Raw genomic sequence first — 22,628 nt, 5'->3', positions numbered from 1 at the left:
AGATAAGTTCTTCAGAAAATACAAATGGTATCAGACAGTATGTAAAGGAACTAAATCAAATATTAATCATGCTACGTGAATGGTTAAAAAGTGTTACATTGAATCTATATATCAGGCTGTAAAATGCATTAACATACAAATAATCTGTCTCTTCAGTTTAGCAGTGTTTTTTTAAAATTATCTAGAGTTCCCTTAATATCAAAAAGATATTGAGACAGTAAAAACAGCTTTACTTTTATAATCCCTACTTTTTGCGAATATACAACCATATATTCTGTTGAAACTATTGTACTGAAACTCATTGGCATTCAAGACAAAGCAAATTTAGATTTTTACATCTTATCAACTACATATTTAATACTTGGTTTTGATCATTTTAAATGTAATACTAGAAGCTAAATTGAATACTAGATGTTGAATTGAAATTTTAAATAAGATTGGGTAGTATCTCATTTTTTTAAAAAAGTAAATAAGCAATCATACATATAATGCAGTTTGACCTTATACAAAACAAAGGCATATTAAATTTAATAGGTTGTTACTAGATAAGTGTGCATAAAATTGCAACATGCCAGGCGACATGGCTCCATTCCCAAATACATAGTTCTGTTATATTGATATAAAACATCTCTATGACCTTTATTTTTGTGTAATCATTTCTAGAAATCCTTAACTAGTAGATTTAATGTTACCCCATTCTAATTCAAATCAAAGATGGCTTAGTTAGATAATCTTCTAGGATTCCTTTCAATATATAAATGTGGTACAAATACTTAAATCAATTGCTTTGATTTACAGTTTGAGATGTCTTGTCATATTCATTCTATCACAGAATTTTAAATAAAAGTAGAACTGTGAATTAATTTTTTCTGCAAGGATATCTTGATTTGATTACATGCATTACAATTCTTTCATAAAAGTTATGCTTATCCTTCTAGATACTATCTTTAGTTACTAACTGGAATAATACATTTCAGAATTATTCTGCCTCAATTTAAGAATTATATATGACTCCATTTAAATTTTGTATTAGATATTGTTTTAGTGGGATTACTGAATATGTCAAGACATACTATAGATGAAAAATACTGGGACACAGATATAATTTTGATACATTGCCCACGAGATGCTTATATTATAGCAACATCACAGATAGAAAAAACATCAAAATCTGTATTTTGGAATAAACTGAGGTTATCATACAGATACATTATTAAGGACAAGCTCAGTTCTGAAGTAGCAATTTTTAAAAAATATTTGCAGTATTAACTAATTAATTTGATATAGATATTATCTCTTAGTTGTCCAGCTTAAAAAACTGTTATTCTGTATATTTGAATCCGATACTTTTTTTTTTTGCTTTTGAAGTTCTATAGTAGTTAAAAATTCTGCAGTAAAAAACTGTAACTAAATTTAGTAATATGTTCTTTACAATTTACAAAGTTCTAAAAAGTTTTTGCCTTCATAAAACAATGTATTTTGGTAAATGCTTTAAGCAATGTGAAATTAATTAATTAAAATGTGGTAGTTTCTTTATATCATATTTAATAGGAATTGATTGCAACTTGTTCTGTTATTACATTGTGGTGAAATCAATAACATTATTAATATATGGTTGGACCAACCATTGTCTGTTACAGAGACATTTTTGACAATATTCTGAATATCGGGCTTTTAATGTATCAAAATTAAAAACAGAGGATTTTAGGGCTAGGGTTTGGGTTTTCTCCTGTGAAACTGAAAGGAAAGATGTCTGCCTGCTTGCCATAATGCAGTGATGGTGAACCTTTTCAGCACTGAGTGCCCAAGGAGAGAGCACATGCATGTGTGTTCGTTGGGCCCACAACCCAGAACAGGACCTGCCCAAGGGGCATGCGCGTGCCAAAAAGTGAACTTCCTGTTTCCAGCATGTGCATATGTGCCAGCCAGCTAGTCTTCCGGTTTCTGGTGCGCATGCACGTGCTGGCTGACATACCAGTTCTTCCAGTTTCCAGCACTGAAGGCCAACTGAAGGCCATCACACATGCATGCATGCCAGAAACCCAGAAGAGGAGCAAGCAATGCCCCACATGCCAGGTGACATGGCTCCACGTGCCACTTCAGGCACGCGTGCTATAGATTCACCATCACGGCCATAATGGATTGCTGAAAGCCAATAGTTGCTACAGAGTTTTCTCCCAGCAAAGGAATAAAAGAAGAGGACTATGATAAAAAATATATGGTTATAGCATAATTTAGCAGAGGGTTGTCAGTTTTTCTTTTCTTCCTTGTTAAGTATTATTGCAATGATAAACATTGTAGTTTTATTATTTCATGAACTTTATTGCATGAGGGTATATTTTAGTTTAATTGGTTTAAAACTCCTAAAAATAAAAATGCCTTTAGATCATACAAGGCTAACAAAATCAGTAGATGCCAAGTTTTAATATCCAATTAAATGGTGAAAACATCTGTTCCAAATCTGGAGTTCCTGCTTTGAATGAAATCCCTTCTCGCTTAGTGGGGCATCAAATCCATGTAACTTTATTTTACTACTAGAAAAATTCCAAGGTTATATACGAATGCTGTGTGTGTATATATATATATATATATATATATATATATATATATATATATATATATATATATATATATATATATATATATATATATATATATATATATATATATATATATATATATATATATATATATATATATATATATATGTTATTATTTGTGCTGATAAATAAATAAAGGAAGACTAGTATAGATCTATTTCAAGCTATTTAGCTCTCATCAGCTAGCCATATCCTTACTGGGATTCGAACCTGTGCTCTATTGTGACTTTAAGTATATATATATATATATATATATATATATATATATATTATTTATGCTGATAAATAAATAAAGGGAGACTAGTATAGATCTATTTCAAGCTATTTAGCTCTCATCAGCTAGCCATACCCAAGTTTTTGGGAATCGAACCTGTGCTCTATTGCCTCCCAGGCAGGGAGTTAACCATTTGAGCTACAGAGAACGACTCCTTTTATCAGCCAGCCAGGGTGGGAGGTATATACTTAAAGTCACAACCCCTGGTATGCCCAAGTGTGGGAGGAAGGTCACACTTCCACTCTCTGTCATTAGGCTCGTCACAAGAGTCCATCCAGACAGAGTCCATTGTGACTTTAAGTGTATATATATATATATATATATATATATATATATATATATATATATATATATATATATATATATGTGTGTGTGTGTGTGTGTGTGTGTGTGTGTGTGTGTGTGTGTGTGTGTGTGTGTGTGTGTGTGTGTCTGTGTGTCTGTGTGTGTGTCTGTGTGTGTGTGTGTGTCTGTGTGTGTGTCTGTGTGTGTGTGTGTGTGTGTGTGTGTGCGCGCGCATGAGAAAGAGTAGCAGCTTGCAGAGCACTTGGCCTGAATTACCTATAAATTTACTAAGCCATATTTTTAGGACATTGATATAAAAGATATGGATCAAATTATATTTTAAGTCATGTGCTTTCCCAAAGCAGCTTGTTCTTCTGAATTCTGACATGAATTCTAATTGCCGACTTTTTAGCCCCTTGTAATGATGTCTCTTCCAACTCTTCCAACTGTTTTATTTCCTATGTTCCCTTTTATATTTTTATTAAATTGTCATGTTTGAAAATGTCTAAGTACGTTTAAAGGAGTATTTGCATTTATTACATGATACCATAGTAAAAAAAAAGTAGGGATAATGAAGTGAATATACCAATAGCTTTTAGTTTTATTAATCTGAGAATGAACGCTACCTTAGCAGTATTTAAGTCACTCAGAGGCAATAGTGGATAATTGTACCTTAATTCATTAAGCAAACACAGCACAGCACTAGAGTATATTACATTTTAATATATGGAAATTAGTATCCTTTGTATTCATGCTTAATTAATTATGCTCCTCGTAGAGTAATATCTTGACCCCAACACAATCATTTCTCAAAAGCATCCCTTGTTCACCAAGTAATCCTAATAAATCCAATAGTAGATTTATACATATGTATGAATTCATTAGGAGCACCAACACCACAAAAGGAATTAATCCAATGTTGCCACCTTCTACTTAAGCAGAATGTGAATTTTGTTTTGCAAATATAATCCACAAATTGAATGCCCAGTATCAGCTTTGACAAATTTCAGGTACTTTTAACATACTATCAGCATTTATTTCCTTTAGGAAAATAAAAAGAAGCTGTCCTTCCAAATCTGGCTCTTTATTCCTAACCTTTCAATATGAAACAAGGCAGATCTGCAAGAAACTGTAACCACAGTTTTGCAGGGGAGAGCACTGCATAATGCAATATAATGATCTTTACTTTCCTTACAGATATTTCATTCCAGTATGTGAAAGTTGAGTATAAAAGAGTGCCCCGAAGTGCTACACATTCTTTTTCAGAGTGCGTCAGATAGATTATTGCTTATGGAGCTACATTATAGTTACTATACCTCTGATCATCAGTCAGTTTGGGATAATGAATAAACAAACACACCAACAGGGCAAATTGGTCTGAATCTACTGTGCTCCAATTTGTGTCCTTCCAAAGATCATATCACTATCATGATCTATTTATTAGGGATGTCCCAAAGATGACAACACAAAGAAGTATGCTCAAAATGGAATGACACTTTGCTGCAGAAAGCAAATGAGGAGGGAATGATATTGGATTCAGTGAACAATGCATCTGTACTGAGCCTTAGAATAAGACAGCTACTGATAACTGTCCTTCCCCCATTCACTATGACTTGGGGAGTGGAGAAATATTACTGTTTCCTTAACAAGTTTCCTGTCACCTTGATCTCTAGCGCTAAATGGTTCCAAAATGGATTTATCTGGGCTAGCATTTCTGCTGCAGTCCTATAACCATTATTTCCAAAACATTCATCAATACACAGACTAATTTCTTATCAACATCCTTTCATTTTATTTAAAATCTCTCAACTACCTATTTAAAATTTGGCACAACTCACTCCTACCATATAGACTATTTTCAATTTTTTATCTCAGAGTAATGCTATAAGTCCCTTTATTAATACTATCTAATTCTGAAGGTTCAAAATGCATATACTAATTTTTGTCAAATTTGATGCCCCTCTTTGACAAAACAGTTTATCTGTTTTGAAGCTTTAAATTATAATAAATGGCTGTGTGTATGTTTGTGTGTGTGTGTGTTTGTGTGTGTGTTCCAACTCTGGAATGCCTCAAGCAATTTTAACCAAATTTGGTACACGGATGACTTACTCTCTAGAAAAAAATACTGTGGGGGTAAGTAACCCCTAACGCCCCTTGGGGGCGGATATTCTATTAAGATACAACCTGCTGTGCCTTAAAATGGCTTCTACTGTACAGCACATTGGAGTTGCCATGGTAACAGCTTCACAGTACTCCATAAGGGCTCTCCCTCTGGTAAGGGAGAAAATGCAAGATTAGAAATTACATTTGGCCCGGACATTTTCCCCCTATAAATAAATACCCAGGGAACACTGGGTTATCAGCTATATTCAATACTAAAAGACCCTCTGTTCTTTTATGTTTTTCTCATGCTAGACTACAGTATGAGAGAATGTAAACCAATATATAAATAAAAAAAGCTAGATTATTTTTAAAAATCCAAAAGAAATTATACAAACCAGAATAGTAATCTTCTGCCCCAGAGCTCTTAAACTCCCAGCCTGGGGACCGGTTGCATCACATACTGGTCACTCCCACACCCGGTTTAGCAAAGAGGGGGGAAATCCCAATAGTCACTTGATGCCACCATGATGAACATGAGATTGACCTACACCTATTTAACCCATTTCCTAAATTTTTGATATCATGCTTAAACTATAAATAGAAATGTACCATTCAGAATGAAGTTAGCCTTTATATTTTTAAAGTAGTGTACATGGCTTAACATGTGCTATTATTCTTTTCATACATGGAGTGGTGTGCTATTATTCTTTTCATACATGGAGGTGAGTGTGTTAATTTTTGAGTTAGACAGGTGAGAAACGTGATTCTCTAATATTTTGTGGTGTGAGTCAGCTGGAAAAATAAACTGATACATGATACTCATCAATTACATGCTCTAAAACAATTCTGTTAAGTTCTTTGTTTTTAAGGGAAAAACTGATTATAGTTAGAACAATATCTAATAGATGTTACCATCTTAGAGTTTAGCAGCTCAGCTGTTCTAAAAGGATGAATAATTTGCACACCTCTTTGCATCAGAAAGCTATTCAACAAAATGCTTTATCATAAGAAGAGAAGGTTGTTACACATTACTGGGAGAGAGCAACCTGCCGTGGGGAAGGGTACATCTTGTACAGAGGATTTTATTTATTTTATTTTTATATTAGTGTTATCTCACCTTTATTATATTTATAAAGGTGATGGGATGAATATGCTTAATACTGTTTTCTCCTCCTGTTTTCTCTACCACTAAAACCCTCTGAGTTGGATTGGGCTGAGAGACAGTGACTGGTCCAAAGTCTACCAGGCAGTTTCTACGCATAAAACTCAAAAGATCCTGATTTCTATAACAGCACTTAACTACTATGCCCAATTGGTTCTTATTTACAAGGTCAGTGTATACAACCAAAAATTAGTACTATTGGCAAAATAGTACTGGCTACTATTAGTAGCATGAATTTTAATGAAACTAAGCCATATTTATTTCGATCCTTTCAGCACAATATAATATTCCTTCTTTTCAAAGTTTTCAGAAATTTGCTCCTTTCTCTCTAATTGTGTACATACACTAGTTTTAATCTAACATCTTTTGATGTGGTCTGTAGAACTGCATGTCACTAGAAAGCAAAACAAGACATTTGTTTAACTACAGTTACTATTATTCCATTATGATAGTTGTAGCTCATTTGTTATATTCGAAATCTAAAGCGCAGACTTTTAAATCAACTGCATGAATTATACTCTAGGTTCATGATGAGATGAATAATAATCTTGAAAATGTAATTGTAATTTAGTAAAATGCCAGCTGAGCAATGGAAAGATGATTTTTTTAAATTATATATTTGAATGGATAAAGAAAAAATCTAATCAACACAAAATAAGATTTGGAAGATTATGTTGGCCTTATAAATAAAAATCAGTTAAATTTTCACATGTCCCACTCAATGTCCCTATTTATTTAATACAAGCATTTTCAATTACATATATTCAAATTTAATTATCGTGCTAATAAATAGAAAGCATTATCTGTCGTTAAGAACAATATAAAATATTAACTATCTTAATGCCCTGCCACAAAACCAAGTAAAGAGAATAAAATTAACATTGATTTATATTAGGGGTAAATGTTTTTTTAAATTCCTGATGATGAAAAAGTACAAGTCCCAGAATCCCTCACAACTAAGAGTTAAAGTTCTGAAATGACACAAGTTGCTTCCCCAAATTTAAAAAACTGTAATTATTTGCTTTATCAGTACTTATGGCTATATATTTTTTAAAACAGGCCATTACCTAAGCATGGTTGGGATATCAGATAAATGCCTTCTTTTACAATGGATGTATGATTTCTGAAGCCGCTAGTGGAACCCTTGTGGAATCTACATCCAGGCTGAATAACTGAATCAGTTGAACTACTGTTGCCCGGTGCCAGATGGGCCAATCTTAGTGCTGATTAATCAGAACACTTCCATTGTAAACTGAAAACAAAATTAGAATGATGATGATGATGATGATGATGATGATGATGATGATGATGATGATGATTGTTGCTGTCGTTCAACAACATTATCCAGATTATAATCCTCACCTATGTTTTCAATATGTTTTTTTCTATCCATGTGACTGTTTTGTCATCTTGGGGTTTTTTAAGTTAAAATTTGAACAGAACATAAGACACAATACTATGATTCCATATTATAATTATAATTAAGATTATAAGATGGAAAGAAAGCCAGATCATTTTTAAAAAGTGTAAACACAAAGCCCAGAACTGTAGAAAATATGTTAAGCAAGTCAGAGCTTAGAATAAACTGATGCTAGCAGATGCTAAGGACTGAATAAGGGCTTCCTTATACTGTATATGTTTAGAATAAATGGAAATAACTAGAAAATAGGGACTGAATGAAGAATGCAAAGTACTGAGGAGCAATAAAAGATCAGGAGAACAAACAATTCATCTCTTGTTTTTTTATAATCTTCTTCGTCAAGAATATATGTGTTAAACAGTGAACTTGTGAAGAGCAAAGGGCATGCCTTGAAGACTGAGCCTGATAGACAGGGACATAGAATTTCTGTATACTTTGAATGAATTTCATCTGAGGACACTCCAATTGCATTCCAGGACACAGAAAAAACTAGAATTTTCAAATGTATTTTAAAGAAATTGCAGAGAATGCAGAAGAAGATCATAAAGTGGTAAATCGGTAAGCATTTCAAAAACAAGATGGCAATCACTGATGTGGTAACAATGTGCAGTTGTCTAACTTTTATTGCCAGACTGACTTTCTCTCCATCTTTTCATATAACAGATTTCCTTAATAAAGTGTAGTAATAAAATATTTTTACTTTACTGAGAATTTGACAAAGTGTGCTATGACGTCCTGATTAGCAAACTAATTAAATGTAGATTGGATGGCATGATTTTGGATACATACTTGGCTTGAAAATCACAAAGAGTTTTTATATTAAATTGGATCAAGTTCAATACCAGAAGTACAATCTTAGGCTCTGTACTGGTCCAAAAGTTTATTAATGTCTTGGTTAAACTTATGAAGAAAATGTTTATAAAATTTTCAGATCTATCAAATTTTGACAGCATAACTAATATACAAAATGACAGAAGTAAAATTCAAAATAATCTTGTTTGAGATATGTTTGAGATATTATTCTACTCCAAATGAAATTTATCAGAGACAGATCCAATATTGGTACCTTACCAGATAAAACTCAGATGTTCCAGTGTAGGATAACACTTTGGTTGGTAGCAATACTTGGGCAAAAGAACATGGGATATTCATTGGTTATAAACTGACTATGGCACTCAGTGTGACACAAGAGGCAGAAGCAATTTTATCACGTTTCATTTTCAAATTATGATGATGAGTGAGTTTCAGTTTATTCTAATTTGATCAAAGTAAAATTCTAGCAGCTATGCTAATTTTAATAATTAGTTTCATTTTAAAAGGTCCAAAAGCAATGATTCACTGCTAGGAAACTAATTGTATGAAAAAAGCTTAAAAGGTGGTCCAGCCAGTTTTACTTTGGAAAAAGAAAAAGAATATGACAGCACTTTTTAATTCTGAAAAGAGATGATAAAAACCTATTCTCTAAATTTGGACTTCCAGGGAAACAACAGTGTACCAAAGATGGATCGGCAGAATCCAGAGCCAAGAATCATAACCAAAATACAAGCCATTGAACAGATAAGCTCTTAGGGATTCTTTTCTAGAGCAAGAAAGGACCCAGGATTGTTCCAAAGAGCCCCATCTACATGTTTCCCATGAGGACATCAAAAGACACTGGTCTCTTGCTTGGCAAACTGAGGGAAAATCATCTTGTCTATCAAGGTCTGGCATCTTCAAAGGTACACTCGGTTTTGATACTTCCTCTCTTAACCACCTTAAAAAATAGTTTGTAAATGGCTTTCGGATGTTAAGGACATTCAGGTTTCATTAAACCAGATATGTTTCCTTTTATCCCTGATGAAAGAACTTTCATGCAAGTTTAAAGACTTTTTAAAATAAACAAATAAATAGCAAAAAGATGTCTAGAATATTTGTATAACAGAACAAATATATTTAGGCCATTTGTTTCTACTTACATTGTAAAGGAGCAAATTCAAAGTGCTTATAAATGTACCATTGTTCTCTCTTACAGAAATTGCAGCTGATGACCTATGAATAGATTATAAAGCGAAACTATTTAATAGGTCACATATTCAATTCTCTTTCTTATTAAAACAAGACATATACGCTAATTTTTATTTTATTTATCAAAATTTGCAACTACTTATCTTCCTCACAGAAAGAGCAATGCATTCATAAAAAAAAATTAGGGAATGAATACAAAATAGTAATCCAGTAATTTATAGAGTAGCATTTATTTCTGAGCCATATATTAAAATTTTGTTGTGTGAAAACCAATTGTATCTGAGGTAAATCAGTTGAACAATTGTTTTCAGTTCAGTTACTTGCAGTGAAGCATCTAAATATCTACTTTGTGATTAATAAATATTTTGGAAGCAAATTTTATTGCGAAACAGTAAACCTAGCTCAAATACAATGGTACACTAAATTCTGAGAATCACATTCTTTTAGTACTGTTTTTCTCCTTGTCTTCTTTCTTTTTTCCCTTCTTTATGAGTGATAACAATTTTATGTATGGAAAGGGCCAACATTCATACATCTGTCTTGTGCTGAGAATGTATTATGCTTACAGAACACAACCAATTCCCCTTCTCTAAAACCTGAATAGTTTCATAATAAAAATGGAGCAATCATAGTAACTTTTGATTACAAAACAGTAGTCATTTCTTTAAAAATAAATCTAATATTCATACTTACGAAGCAAGTTGTGTATTGTTGACTAGGTATTCCAAAGGATAACTACAGCTAAATTTATACAGAAGTCCTGGTAAATAGCTGATAATTGTTGGTGGATCTGGGGTATCTATATATCCTGAAATATTACCTATTTGGACTGTGGATGCATTGCCATATACATTGATACCAGGAACTGAGGTTACCTATTAGGATAAGCAAGAAAATTGAAATTACAGAGAGGTAAAGCTTATAGTAGAGAAGAATCTATAAAATGATACAGATGGGATTTTAGTACTTAAAACCATCTTTATTTTCTCATCTGAATGACTGACTCAACAGTGCAGTACCCCTTAAATAGTTTTTGGGTGACTTATCCAACCAACCCTATTGCTTTTCTTTACAATCATGAGGGAAAGAAATGGACCTACAGGTAACCACTTCAGACAAACTGGCAGAATGTTATGTTTTGATACAGAATCTTGGATTAATCAAAGTCTGTTGATCGCAAACATTTTTGTGAAGTTCCCCTTGAAAACATTGGGACATATTTGGCCTTTTGGTAGAAGGTAAGCAACATCAGAAATGTTTGAATAAAAATAGTTGGTGATTCCTCCCTTCAATCAACAGCCCAAATGAGGCAATTGTCAATAATTGTTAATTCAGTGTAGCCTTACTTGAAATACATAGTCCAGAGAATAAAAAGTGTGCACACTCAAAACAAGCAACAAGCAATTTATATGCTGAAGCTGACCAGACTAAGGATGGTAGCCAGATGGATACCTGGTAGGCAGATTTTTTCCCCCTATTTTCCTCCCCAAAAACTAAGGTGTACCTTATACTCCAAAAAATATGCTACATACTGACATTTTTACTGTGACTTGCAAGTTCAAAACTGACAAGAGTGCTAAGCAATTAAACTTGCAATGTTTGTATTTAGAGGAAGAGGAAAAAGAGAGAATAGTATGGCCATGTTGCAAGACAATATCATTTCCAAATTCATGCATTTGGTCCAACTCACAACATTTAAGAATATTTCAGGTAAGCCTATCTTGAATTAAAATCCTCTCCATTCTGTAAGAATTATTTGTGTCTACTATCCTACTCCACCCATCCCATGCCAATTGAAATAGTAAAGAGAGACTTTATCATTGCCAGTCAATTTTATCATAGTCATTCTTTACCACTATGAGTGGTTAACCTATTTCTGAAAGTACAACAGACAAGATATGTATGTTTGGATTAAAATTGAGTTTGCTATGGGATAAGATTATCACTATGATTTCTTTATCTGTGTCTAAACCTCCTCTTATTTTACCAGCTTCAAGAAAAAAGCATCTCAAGCAAAGTCTATTTCCTTATTTCCCCAACAACAGCTGTGAATGATGGTAAATCAAAAGACAAGTAATGTGTTCCACTTTTTCCTGCAGCATTTTTGTGTAAAAAAATCTTTTTCCGAAGTCATTAATTGTCCTCACAAGAACATTTTAATTTTGAAAAACAGTTTAGAGTGATGTCAAGCCTTGCCTGGGGATGTGGAGGAAGGAGATAAGGGAAAGAAATTTCTATAAGCCCTCCTATGTAAATTAGTGGCAACCAAGTAGAACATAGGATTTACTAAAAATGCATTTTAATTATATACAAAACACTCTGGATATTACTTTACTATTTATTTAAATCTTAATTTCCTATAGTTAGACTTTTTTTTAATCTTGAATCTCTCTCTCTACTGGTCAATGACCCAACCCAAACAGTAAGTTTTTCATCTCTTCTTTTTTTCTCTGATTAACATCTTACACTTTTTGTTTTTGGCTGGTTGGTTGTGATCAAAGAAAGCTTAACTCTGAGGCATTTATTATTTTAGACTCTTTTTCGTCTCTTTTCCTAAATTAATCTGAGGGTGGTTACTATTCAATCATTTATCTCTTCCTGCTAAAGCAATACTTGTCTTCTTTCTTAGTATTCACCATTCTTCCAATAGCAGCTGTCAGAATTCTCTGGGTGAATGCAGGAATTTCTTTTCCACTAACTTCTTGTATCAGTCTAAGAGCCAAGGTGGCACAGTGGTTAAATGCAGCACTGCAGGCTACTGCTAGATCAGCAGGTCAGCGGTTCAAATCTCACCGGCTCAGGGTTGACTCAGCCTTCCATCCTTCCGAGGTGGGTAAAATGAGGACCCAGATTGTTGGGGGCAGTATGCTGACTCTCTGTAAACCGCTTAGAGAGGCCTGAAAGGCCTATGAAGCGGTATATAAGTCTACTGCTATTGCTACTGCTATTGCTATTGCAGTCACTTCTGTACCATACAGCTGTGTTGCAACTCAGTTCTTGCATTTTTCAGTTCTGGCAAATCATCCTGCTGATTTTGCATAACATGGGAGTTGTTCCACTTCCATTCCTCTTCTGGTCAGATTTACCTCCAAAGTTCTAGTGCATTTCCAATTCAATTTCCCCACTCATTTCTCATCTACATACTTCTAATAACAATAGCAATCACTGTGAATGCCCTCTCACACTTCCAAATAATGTTGACTAGTATATTATTAGGCACTACTGACAAAATATATCATGATAGGACAGGGATGAATATATAGTTTATTATTACATACAAATAAAAGCTTCATTGCAATGATCTTATATGTCATAATGAAAAAGGAAGGAAGAAAGGAAGGAAGAAAGAAAGGAGGAGTGGGGGAGAGAGAGGAAGAGAGAGAGAGAATCTTCTTGGAAGAGTCTAAACATTTAAATCTAAATCATAGGTCTTACTTATGTACTCCTTATTATGGAGTTGAGAACATTAATTGCCCAGAAAATTTCTTTCTTACTAGCAGACTAGAAGTGTAGGAATCTAAATTTAATATACAAATCAAATATAAACTGTTTATTAAAATGGTATAAGATAGGTTTTGAAGGCAACAGAGCGATTAATAGATGACATTTTCCATTTTTCATGCTTCCATTCCAATAAGAGTTGTCTGTTATTATTGTTTTGTTTCATAAATTGAAATTGGAGAAATCATGATTGCATTCCATAATATTAGAACCAAGGGCACAAAAGAATAAACACTTCTTTGAAATGAATGAGGCAATCTATCACCAATCAGAACATTATTGATCTTTAAATTAAAAGCATTCATATTTGTATGTCATGCCCTCATTTCACACAATTTTAGGTGCCTAATAGCACCTAACAATTGTATGGAGCTTCCAAAGATTCTTGTCTTACCATTAAAGAACTTCCACAAGATTCCAAAGTGCTGAGATTGATTATGAAAATTACCACTGCTGGAAATGTGTTGTTGTTTATAAATCCCCTGCAGTGAGAGTCCCCGTGTTTCCCATTTAGTGCTAAATCAGTTTCAGAGTAACCAGAAAACAGGACAGTGCAAAAATTAATCTTCATAGAAATTGCCTGAACTCCACAGTAGACGTTGATATCTTGTTCTGCTACAATAAAAAAGGGAACTATTCAGATTATATTGAATTATATTTTTGAATGTTACATTAGGAAATAAGCCTAATTTCAAATCAATTTTAAAACACAGACAACATAAGAAGCAAACTAAAAATAATAACAATAATAACAAACGGAGATCTCTTACCAATGAATTCCATAAGATTGTGCCATAACTGAGAATACTACACTTAATAACATGACTTTAATGTGATTTACCTTCATGCACTTCCTTGAATGTTGGGAATAAGCAGAGTCTTCTTTTCATTGCACATCCCATCAGTTTCCCCTCAGCATACTTAGAAAACAAGCCCCAAATATCCCCAAAAGTTTCAACAGAACACTATATTGGTATCATTTGTATTTTGCAGATAATAAACCATTAAATAGCCATACCAAATAGCAATCATTTAATGTAACCAGAGACAAACATAAATTAGTAATAAATAATTAGAATAAAATACCAGATTTCAGTTTTAAAGCACCAAAACATTTGTATACACAAAAATGAAAGCAATAATTGATAAAGCAGCTTTATAACATACAGTCAGATAAATAATGATTCATAGTACTACTATTATTTTTGGTAAATAGTAGTTATAAAAAAAATTACAGGTTGCAATTTTAGTAAACACAATCAAGGAGGCTGAGATAGCAGAAAGTTTTCTAATAACATTTTAGCACAATAACAAATGTATCTGCTGTATTATGAAACATTAGATGACTTGGATGAGGGAATAGAAGAGGAACTCATTAAATTTGCAGATAACCCTAAGCTAGCAGGAATAGCCAATACCACAGAAAACAAGCTCAGGATTCAAAAAATATATATTGAACAATGGGCCTTATCCAACAACATGAATTTAATGTGGAGAAAAGCAAGATTTTACACTTAGGAATGAAAAAGCAAAGGTACAAGTACAGATTAGGGGAAACTTGGCTCAAAAACAGTAACTGTGAGAGGGACCTTGGAATCCTAGTGGATAATCACTTAAATGTAAGCAAGAAGTCTGTGGCAGCAGCCAAAAAAGCTAATACAATCCTTGGTTGCATAAAGGGATAGAACCAGCAGAGGTATGGAATAGAAATCACATAAAGTATTAGTACTGCTTTATAAATATTCTTAGTAAGACTACACCTGGAATACTGCATTCAGATGTTGATACTTTGGAAAAAGTGCAGAGAAGAACAAGTAGGATGATTAAAGGCCTGGAGACTAAAACATATTAAGAACAGTTGCAGGAACTGGGTATGGGTAGTCGAGAGAAAAGAAGGACTAGGGGTGACATGATAGCAGTATTCCAGTATTTGAGGAGCTGTGACAAAGAAGAGGGAGTCAATTTATTTTCCAAAGCATCAGAACTCAAGAAACAATGGATGGCAACTAATCAAGGAGAGAAGCAATATGGAATTAAGAAGAAACTTGAACAATTGTTCTAACAATTACTGGAGGTTTTTAAGTCAGTTGTCTGAAATGATATAGGTGTCCTGATTAAGCAGGGAATTGGACTAGAAGACCTCTAAGGTTCCTTCCAACACTATTCTAATTGAATGATTATAAAATCTAATCAAAATAAATGAGCGTCATCAGCTTAATTCACACATATTGAAACTCCATATTTTATTCTTTATCATAGCCATATTTATTTAGGACATTATTTTAATAGTTGCAGGTGAGCATATAGGTATGTATAACATATCCAGTGTTGGGCAATAATCATAGAAACAAGCAGTTTCTATGTTCTAGATTGTGTAAATCTTTAGAATTCAAAATACTTCCAAGTTTGAAACAGTTCCTCCTTATTTTGAGCATGTTTGTATAGCTTTTCTGGAAGGGTTTGAATTTGAAATACAGTTGTTTAATAGATAGAATAGTTGTAATGTTCTGTATGAAACTTTTTCACAATCTTACTAAATGCTATACATGTCTCCAGGATTTCTTCCACATGCAGAGAGCAATTGGCTGGCTGCAAGTTGATCAAGCAGGGTTTTTCTCTCATTTATCATATATTGCTAATCAATATATCTATGACATGATGTATTGTGTTTTCCTTCTCTGTTTACAGTGAATAATAAAAATTTGAGTTACTCAAAAAAGTAATACATTATACCTATGAGAATTTATTCAAATGGTTTTTGGCATTATGTGATTTAAGATCATTATGGGAGGTAGGAGGCTAAACTGGTTCAATTCAATTGTTTCAGGACTCATTCATAGCTTATATTGCAGAAGATCAAAACAGCTGCACCTGCTTTGTTTTGTTGAGATGAAAATTACATGTGTAATAAAATCATTAGAAAATATTAATCATGGCTACTTTACTTGGCTATCTTTAGTGAATGTATACCATAAACTGTTGTTCTTCATTTCCTACTCAGAGAAAGAAAAGAGTTGAAAACAATAGCTTAACAGCCTCTAAATCATCCAGCCAAGTCACAAATATCAGTGAGTGGTGCTAATGGTTGATATGAGTTGCTACCAGTGTCCTAAGTATCAACCAAGTATCTTCTTAAAATATAAGATGTTCCTAGCAGCACAGTTTTTTGCAGTTCTGCTGGTGTTATTGAAGGAAGCTGCAATTTCTTTATGTGTTTTGTAAAATTCTTGGACATGGTACCAAGTGCCCTGATGACAATGGGTATCACTGTTACATATTTCATCAATAGCCATGTAGTTTCGATGGCCAGGTTGCAGTATTTCATGATTTTTTTCTAGTTCTTTTTCTTCGACTCTGGCATCTCCTGGTACAGTGATATCAATAAACTTCTGCCCTCTACAACTGTGATATCTGACGTGTTGTGTTCCAAATGAGGATCCATCTTTATTCGAAAGTCCCACAAAATCTTCACCTTCTCATTTTTGGTAACTTTTTCCACTTTGTACTCCCATGACTTTTTGGATGCAGGTAAGTTGTATATTTTACATAATGACCAGTGGATTAATTTAGCAACTCAATCATGTCTAGCTTTGTACTCAGTTTGTGCAGTTTTATTGCATTCACATATTACATGTGAAACAGTTTCGACTTCTTGTTGCAAAGTCGGCAGTTTGGATTGTCAGTGGATTTTTGTATCTTTGCTTACATGGCATTAGTTTGTAGTGCTTGTTCTTGAGCCACCAGTATTAAACCTTCCATTTCTTTCTTGATGGTGCCCATCTTAAGCCATGTCCATGTCAAGTTGGCATCACATTTTCCTTCAATGTTTTTCAAGTGCTGTCCATGTAAAGGTTTGGTTTTCCATCTATTTAATCTGTCATCCAGCTGTTTCTGTTGTTTTTATACTGTTCTCCATTTTCACAGCCTACAGCAATTTTTCTATACTTTGGTTCACATAATCATGCAAACTTCATTTTTCTTCTTCTACAGTTTGATGGATTTGCAATAGCCCTCTGCCACTTGTTTTTCTTGGCAGGTACAATCTGTCGATGTCACTTTGTGGATGTAAAAGGTGGTACATATTCAAATGTTTGTGCGTTATCCAATTCAGCCAAAGTCCAGTTGATGTTTCCAGATGAATAGTGCATCACTGGAACTGCCCATGTATTAATTGCTTTAATTATGTTTCCAACAGTCAGCTTTCATTTTAATATTTTGCGGACCCTCCTGACGTATTCCTTTTGCATTGACTCTTTGACTTTTCCATTCAAGATGTTATCTGCTTCCAATATACCTAGGCATTTGTAACCGTCATCCTTTGCTAATGCTTTCACTATGCTTCCATTTCCCAGTTCTATTCCTTCTATTTTTTTTCTATTTTTCCATGCTGCATGGATTATAGCATATTTTTCAAGTCCAAAGTTCATTTTTATGTCACTGCTGAACAGTTGAACTGTATTGAGTATTGATTTAAGTTCAGTGGGGCTTTTTGCATACATTTTAAGTCATGTATAGTAGATGGTTTATCTTATCATGTTGGTTTGAAATTTGGTATCCGAGTTTTGTGTTTTGTAGAATTATTGTCAGTGGAATTAATGTGATGTTGAACAGTAGTGGTGAAAGTGAGTCCCCCTGGAAGATTCCTCATCTGATGTTGACTTCACCAATGTTCTTTCCATTTGCTATTAGAACCGTAATGAGTCAAATGCCTTCTTGTAATCAATCCATGTCATATTTAAATTTGTTTTTCTTCATTTTGCATCTTTTAGTACCATTTTGTCAATGAGCAGCTCATCTTTTATTCCTCTTGATTTTTTATACTTTCCTTTTTGATCTACTGGATACAAACTGTTTTCCATCACATGATTGAATGCTGAATTTGCCAGTATCCTTATAAAAAATTTGAGCGTTGTTGGTAGACAAGTAATTGGGTGATTGTTGCTTGGTTCTGTGCCCTTTTCAGGATCTTTCATTATCAAGTATGCTTGACCAGCTGCTAACCATTCTTTGCTTGTTGCATTTTGAAGTATTTGATCAAATTGAGTGGCCATGCGATGATGGAGGCTGGTCAGGTGTTTTAGCCAGTATCCATGCAGTTCATCCAGGCCAGATGCACTTCAGTTCTTGACCTTCTTTATTTCTTTTGCCACCATATCAGTTTTTATTACAATATTTTCCATTTTGTTTCATGTTTTTTGTTGTTGAATATCTTTGATCCAGGAAGCAATTTTGTTGTGTTCCACTGGGTTTTCCCACAGTTCTTTCCAAAAGTTCAAAGTTTTTTCTTTACATGGGTGAACATTAGTTTGGACTCAATTTTCATCAAGGGACTGGTAGAAGAGGTGTCGGTTTCTTCTGAACTGGACATTTTGACAATATTGTTTTATTCGTCTTTCATATCTTTCAATTTTCTTGGCTGTTGCTATTACATGTTGTTTTAGTTCTTCCATGATTTCCATTATTGTTTTTTCCTCCAAATTGTATTTTTTTGTGTAAACTATTTTTCAGCTTTTTGGTCTTTATTTTTCCTTCTTTCAAGTACTGTATTTCAGATTGCTAGCATCCCCTTTTAGTTTTATTTTATTTTATTTTCAAGTCAAAAGTTTTTACTTTGGCGTTCCAGTGGTTTTTTTTTGGGGGGGGGCATTTTATAATGGTGGCTGTGCTATACATTAATTGGTTGGTTTCATATAGTCTGGTGGATGGGATGGAAATTAAAATGTTGTTCACGACAGTTAGCAGATCTTTCACTTGTTTGCTATGCACTTCACGAATGGTAGGTAGTTTTGTTCTTTCTACATTTTCTTTAATGTGGTTTTCAATTTTTTCTTTCAGCATTTTTGCTAGATCACTTAGCTCTACACTTTCAAGTTGTTGTACAGGAGGATCTTCATTCTGTATATTGGTTTCTTCTACTGGCTGGTCAGTTTGTTCAGGTGTTGGAGCAGTTTCTTCAGCTTGTTCATCATCACTTGTTGTTTTCTTTTTAGCCAATATTTCTAGATGTTGTATTTCCACATCTGTGAAAACTTTATTACGGATGATGAAGCGTCTTTGATTCATTAATATTTGTTTGATTACGTCACTTTCCAGGGGTTGTTCCTTCTACAGTTGCATCATTCTTTTTTGAAATCGCATGGCTTTTGGTTCTGCCTGGTAGTAATATTTGAGGATTTCTCAATTTTCATCGGTTGTCCAAGTTTTTGCATTTTGGTTCCAGTCGGTTTGCAGTTGCATGTACTGGTTCCCTGCCAGTAGCAACTAAGCCCTGTGGCCCATTTTTTGACAGATGTACAGGAGCCATGGCATCTAATGCAGTCCTTGTTGACCCAGGCGATGACCGGCCCAATGTGGAATTTGTTGATGTCTTCTCATCATTTGTGATGGTATTTGCTGGGTTGGTTCTCAGTGGCTAAGCCACTACTGATCCAAAGATGATAATCCCATAACCTTAGGAATCACACCAGATAGCTCTCCAGGCCCAGCCACAGCAAGAAAGTCTACAAAGGCAGTTTCCATTTTTGTATTTTGTTTTTCTTTAATCTAAAGAATCTGCAGAGTAAACTTTGACAAGATCTTTGACAAGATCTGCTAACTGCCGTGAACAACAGAGTCAAGGTGGCGCAGTGGTTAAATGCAGCACTGCAGGCTACTGCTAGATCAGCAGGTCAGCGGTTCAAATCTCACCGGCTCAGGGTTGACTCAGCCTTCCATCCTTCCGAGGTGGGTAAAATGAGGACCCAGATTGTTGGGGGCAATATGCTGACTCTCTGTAAACCGCTTAGAGAGGCCTGAAAGGCCTATGAAGCGGTATATAAGTCTACTGCTATTGCTATTGCTATATATACATACATACACCACACACACACACACACACACACACACAGACATACACAGAGAGAGAGAGACACGCGTGCGTACACACACACACACACACACACACACACACACACACACACACACACACACACACACACACACACACATATATATATATATATATATATATATATATATATATATATATATATATATATATATGTAGGTCTCTAGTTATTCGGGTTTTCTCCCACGTAGAATTGGCGATGTCTTGGCAACGTTTCGACAAAGTCTCATTCGTCATCTTCAGGCTACTTCAGGGTTGGTGTTTCCAGGAGTAATGTGAGATCTCGGCTGTTTCTTCCTTTTAACTGCCAGTGGGGGTTTGAACTGGGGGCTTGGCTGTGTCCTGATTGGGTGGAGGTGTGTTCTGTTCTGATTGTTTGGGGGGTTGTGTTTCATGTAAGGGTAGGAGGGGTTTTAAAGAGGCTAATTGTGCATTTGCAGTCTGGCTTCTGGTTCTGGGTTGTGCCTCCTCATCAGTTTGTGTTTTTGTCTGTTTTCTTTGTGGATGTTTGGTGGTGATATTCTGTGTGGCTCTTGTGAGTGTGGGCCTGGTGTCATTCATCATGTTCGGGACTCGTTTATCAATAAGGGCAGGCTTCCAAAAGGCTGGCAGGCGGGAGGTATCGTCCCGCCTGTTCATGCTGTGTGGGCGTTTTTCTATTTCAATTGCTTCTCTGATTATTCGGTTGTTGAAATGTTCATCCTTGGCGATAGTTCTAGTCTTATTAAAATCAATTTTATGTCCTGTGGCTTTAAGGTGTTGGACCAGGGAAGAAGTTGGTTCCTCTTTTCTGATTGCGTTTTTGTGTTCTTCAATGCGTGCACTTATTCTTCTGTTGGTTTGTCCGACGTATGTGGTGGTGCAGGTGGTGCATGGGATTTCATATACTCCTTGATTTTCTAACTCAGTTTTGTCTTTGGGGTTTCTTAGGATGGTGGATATTTTTCGGTCTGTGCAGAATGCTGTCTTGATGTTGTGTTTGCGGAGGATTTTGCTGATTCTGTCTGTGGTGCCTTTTATGTATGGGAGGAGGGCTTTTCCGTTTTCTTGTTCTCTGTCCTGGACTTTAGTGGGGGTTTCTTTTTGGATTAGGTTGGTGATCTTATTTCTTTGGAATCCATTGGATGTCAGTACGTTAGTGAGAGTGTGTAGTTCGGTTTTTAGGTGTTGTTCGTCAGCTAGGCGTTTTGTTCTGGAGATGAGTGTCTTGGCTACGGAGTTGATCTGGGCTGGGTGGTGGTGTGAGAGTGCGTGCAGATAGCGGTTAGTGTGTGTTTTCTTCTGGTAGATGGTGTGTCCTAGGGAGCCATTAGATTTCCTGTAGACTAAGACGTCCAGGAAGGGAAGTTGGTTGTTTACTTCTGTTTCCATGGTGAACTGTATTTTGGGGTGTAGGCTGTTGAGGTGTGTAAGGAAGTTGTCCAGTTGTTCTTTCCCATGTGGCCAGATTATGAAAGTGTCGTCTACATATCTGAGCCAGAGTTTGGGTTTGTGATCAGATTTTTCTAGAGCTTGGGTTTCAAAGTTTTCCATGTAGAGGTTGGTAATGACAGGTGAGAGGGGTGATCCAATGGGTGCTCCTTCTATCTGTTTGTATTTTTGTCCATTATAAAGTATGTGTTAGATAGGCAGTGGTTGGTCAGATCAAGGATGTGTTTGGGGGGGGTTGTATTTGTTTTGGATAGCTGTCAAGGCTTCTTTGATTGGCACTTGGGTGAAGAATGATACGACATCAAAGCTCACGAGTAGGTCACTGGGCTGTAAGTTTTGTTTCTTTATGATCTCTATGAAGTGGAAAGAGTTTTTTACATGTGAGGTGATGGAATCTGCATAGGGCTGTAGTTGTTTGGCGAGAAATTTGGCTAGATTTATATAGTTTGGCTATATATATATATATATTTTAGATTTTTTTACAACCCCCGGTATGTCCAAATATGGGAGGAAGATCACTACTTCCATTCTCTGTCCTTCAGCTCGTCACAAGAGACCATCCAGGCAGAAACCCAATATTTTTACTGTTGCCTTTTTGTTACATTTTGTTGTATTTGTGCCTTTATTTATTTATCAGCACAAATACAACAACATGTGTGTGTGTGTGTGTGTGTGTGTGTACACACTGTATGTTTCTATGATATTTGTAAACTAATTTTTTTGGGAATATAATATACTGCAGATTTTTGCAAGATACTTTCATAATTTCTTTTATTTCCAAGAATAGCCACCTGCCATTAAAGTTATCAAGTACTACATGAATACACATGCAAGGAAAACTGCTATTTTACATTCAGGCTCTTGTTCCTTTTTTGTCCATCAAAATCTTTTTTTTTTGCCTGCCAGTGAGTTTTATTTTCTCCTGCTTTTATTCTGTCTCATTCAGAATAAAATCCTCGTGC

General features: G+C 34.8%; 1 protein-coding gene across 1 annotated transcript in view; it reads right to left on the bottom strand.

The window, feature by feature from the left end:
* ZPLD1 (zona pellucida like domain containing 1) overlaps positions 1–22,628 on the bottom strand; it is a 48,068-nt gene that overhangs the window by 9,300 nt on the left and 16,140 nt on the right. Inside the window, exons 2-4 of the mRNA XM_014055540.2 lie at positions 13,744–13,964; positions 10,542–10,723; positions 9,800–9,872 (exon numbers count right to left, since the gene is read on the bottom strand). Coding sequence (XP_013911015.1) covers positions 9,800–9,872; positions 10,542–10,723; positions 13,744–13,964 — 476 coding nt within the window. The remainder of the gene's footprint in view (positions 1–9,799; positions 9,873–10,541; positions 10,724–13,743; positions 13,965–22,628) is intronic.

This window comes from Thamnophis sirtalis, unplaced genomic scaffold (genome assembly GCF_051295495.1).
Source record: "Thamnophis sirtalis isolate CommonGarterSnake01/CBP01778 unplaced genomic scaffold, rThaSir2_p1.2 scaffold_8, whole genome shotgun sequence".
In the NCBI taxonomy this organism is placed as follows: Eukaryota; Metazoa; Chordata; class Lepidosauria; order Squamata; family Natricidae; genus Thamnophis; species Thamnophis sirtalis.
The sequence above is the reverse complement of the archived record's forward strand: the minus strand, read 5'-3'. Positions and strand labels throughout refer to the sequence as shown.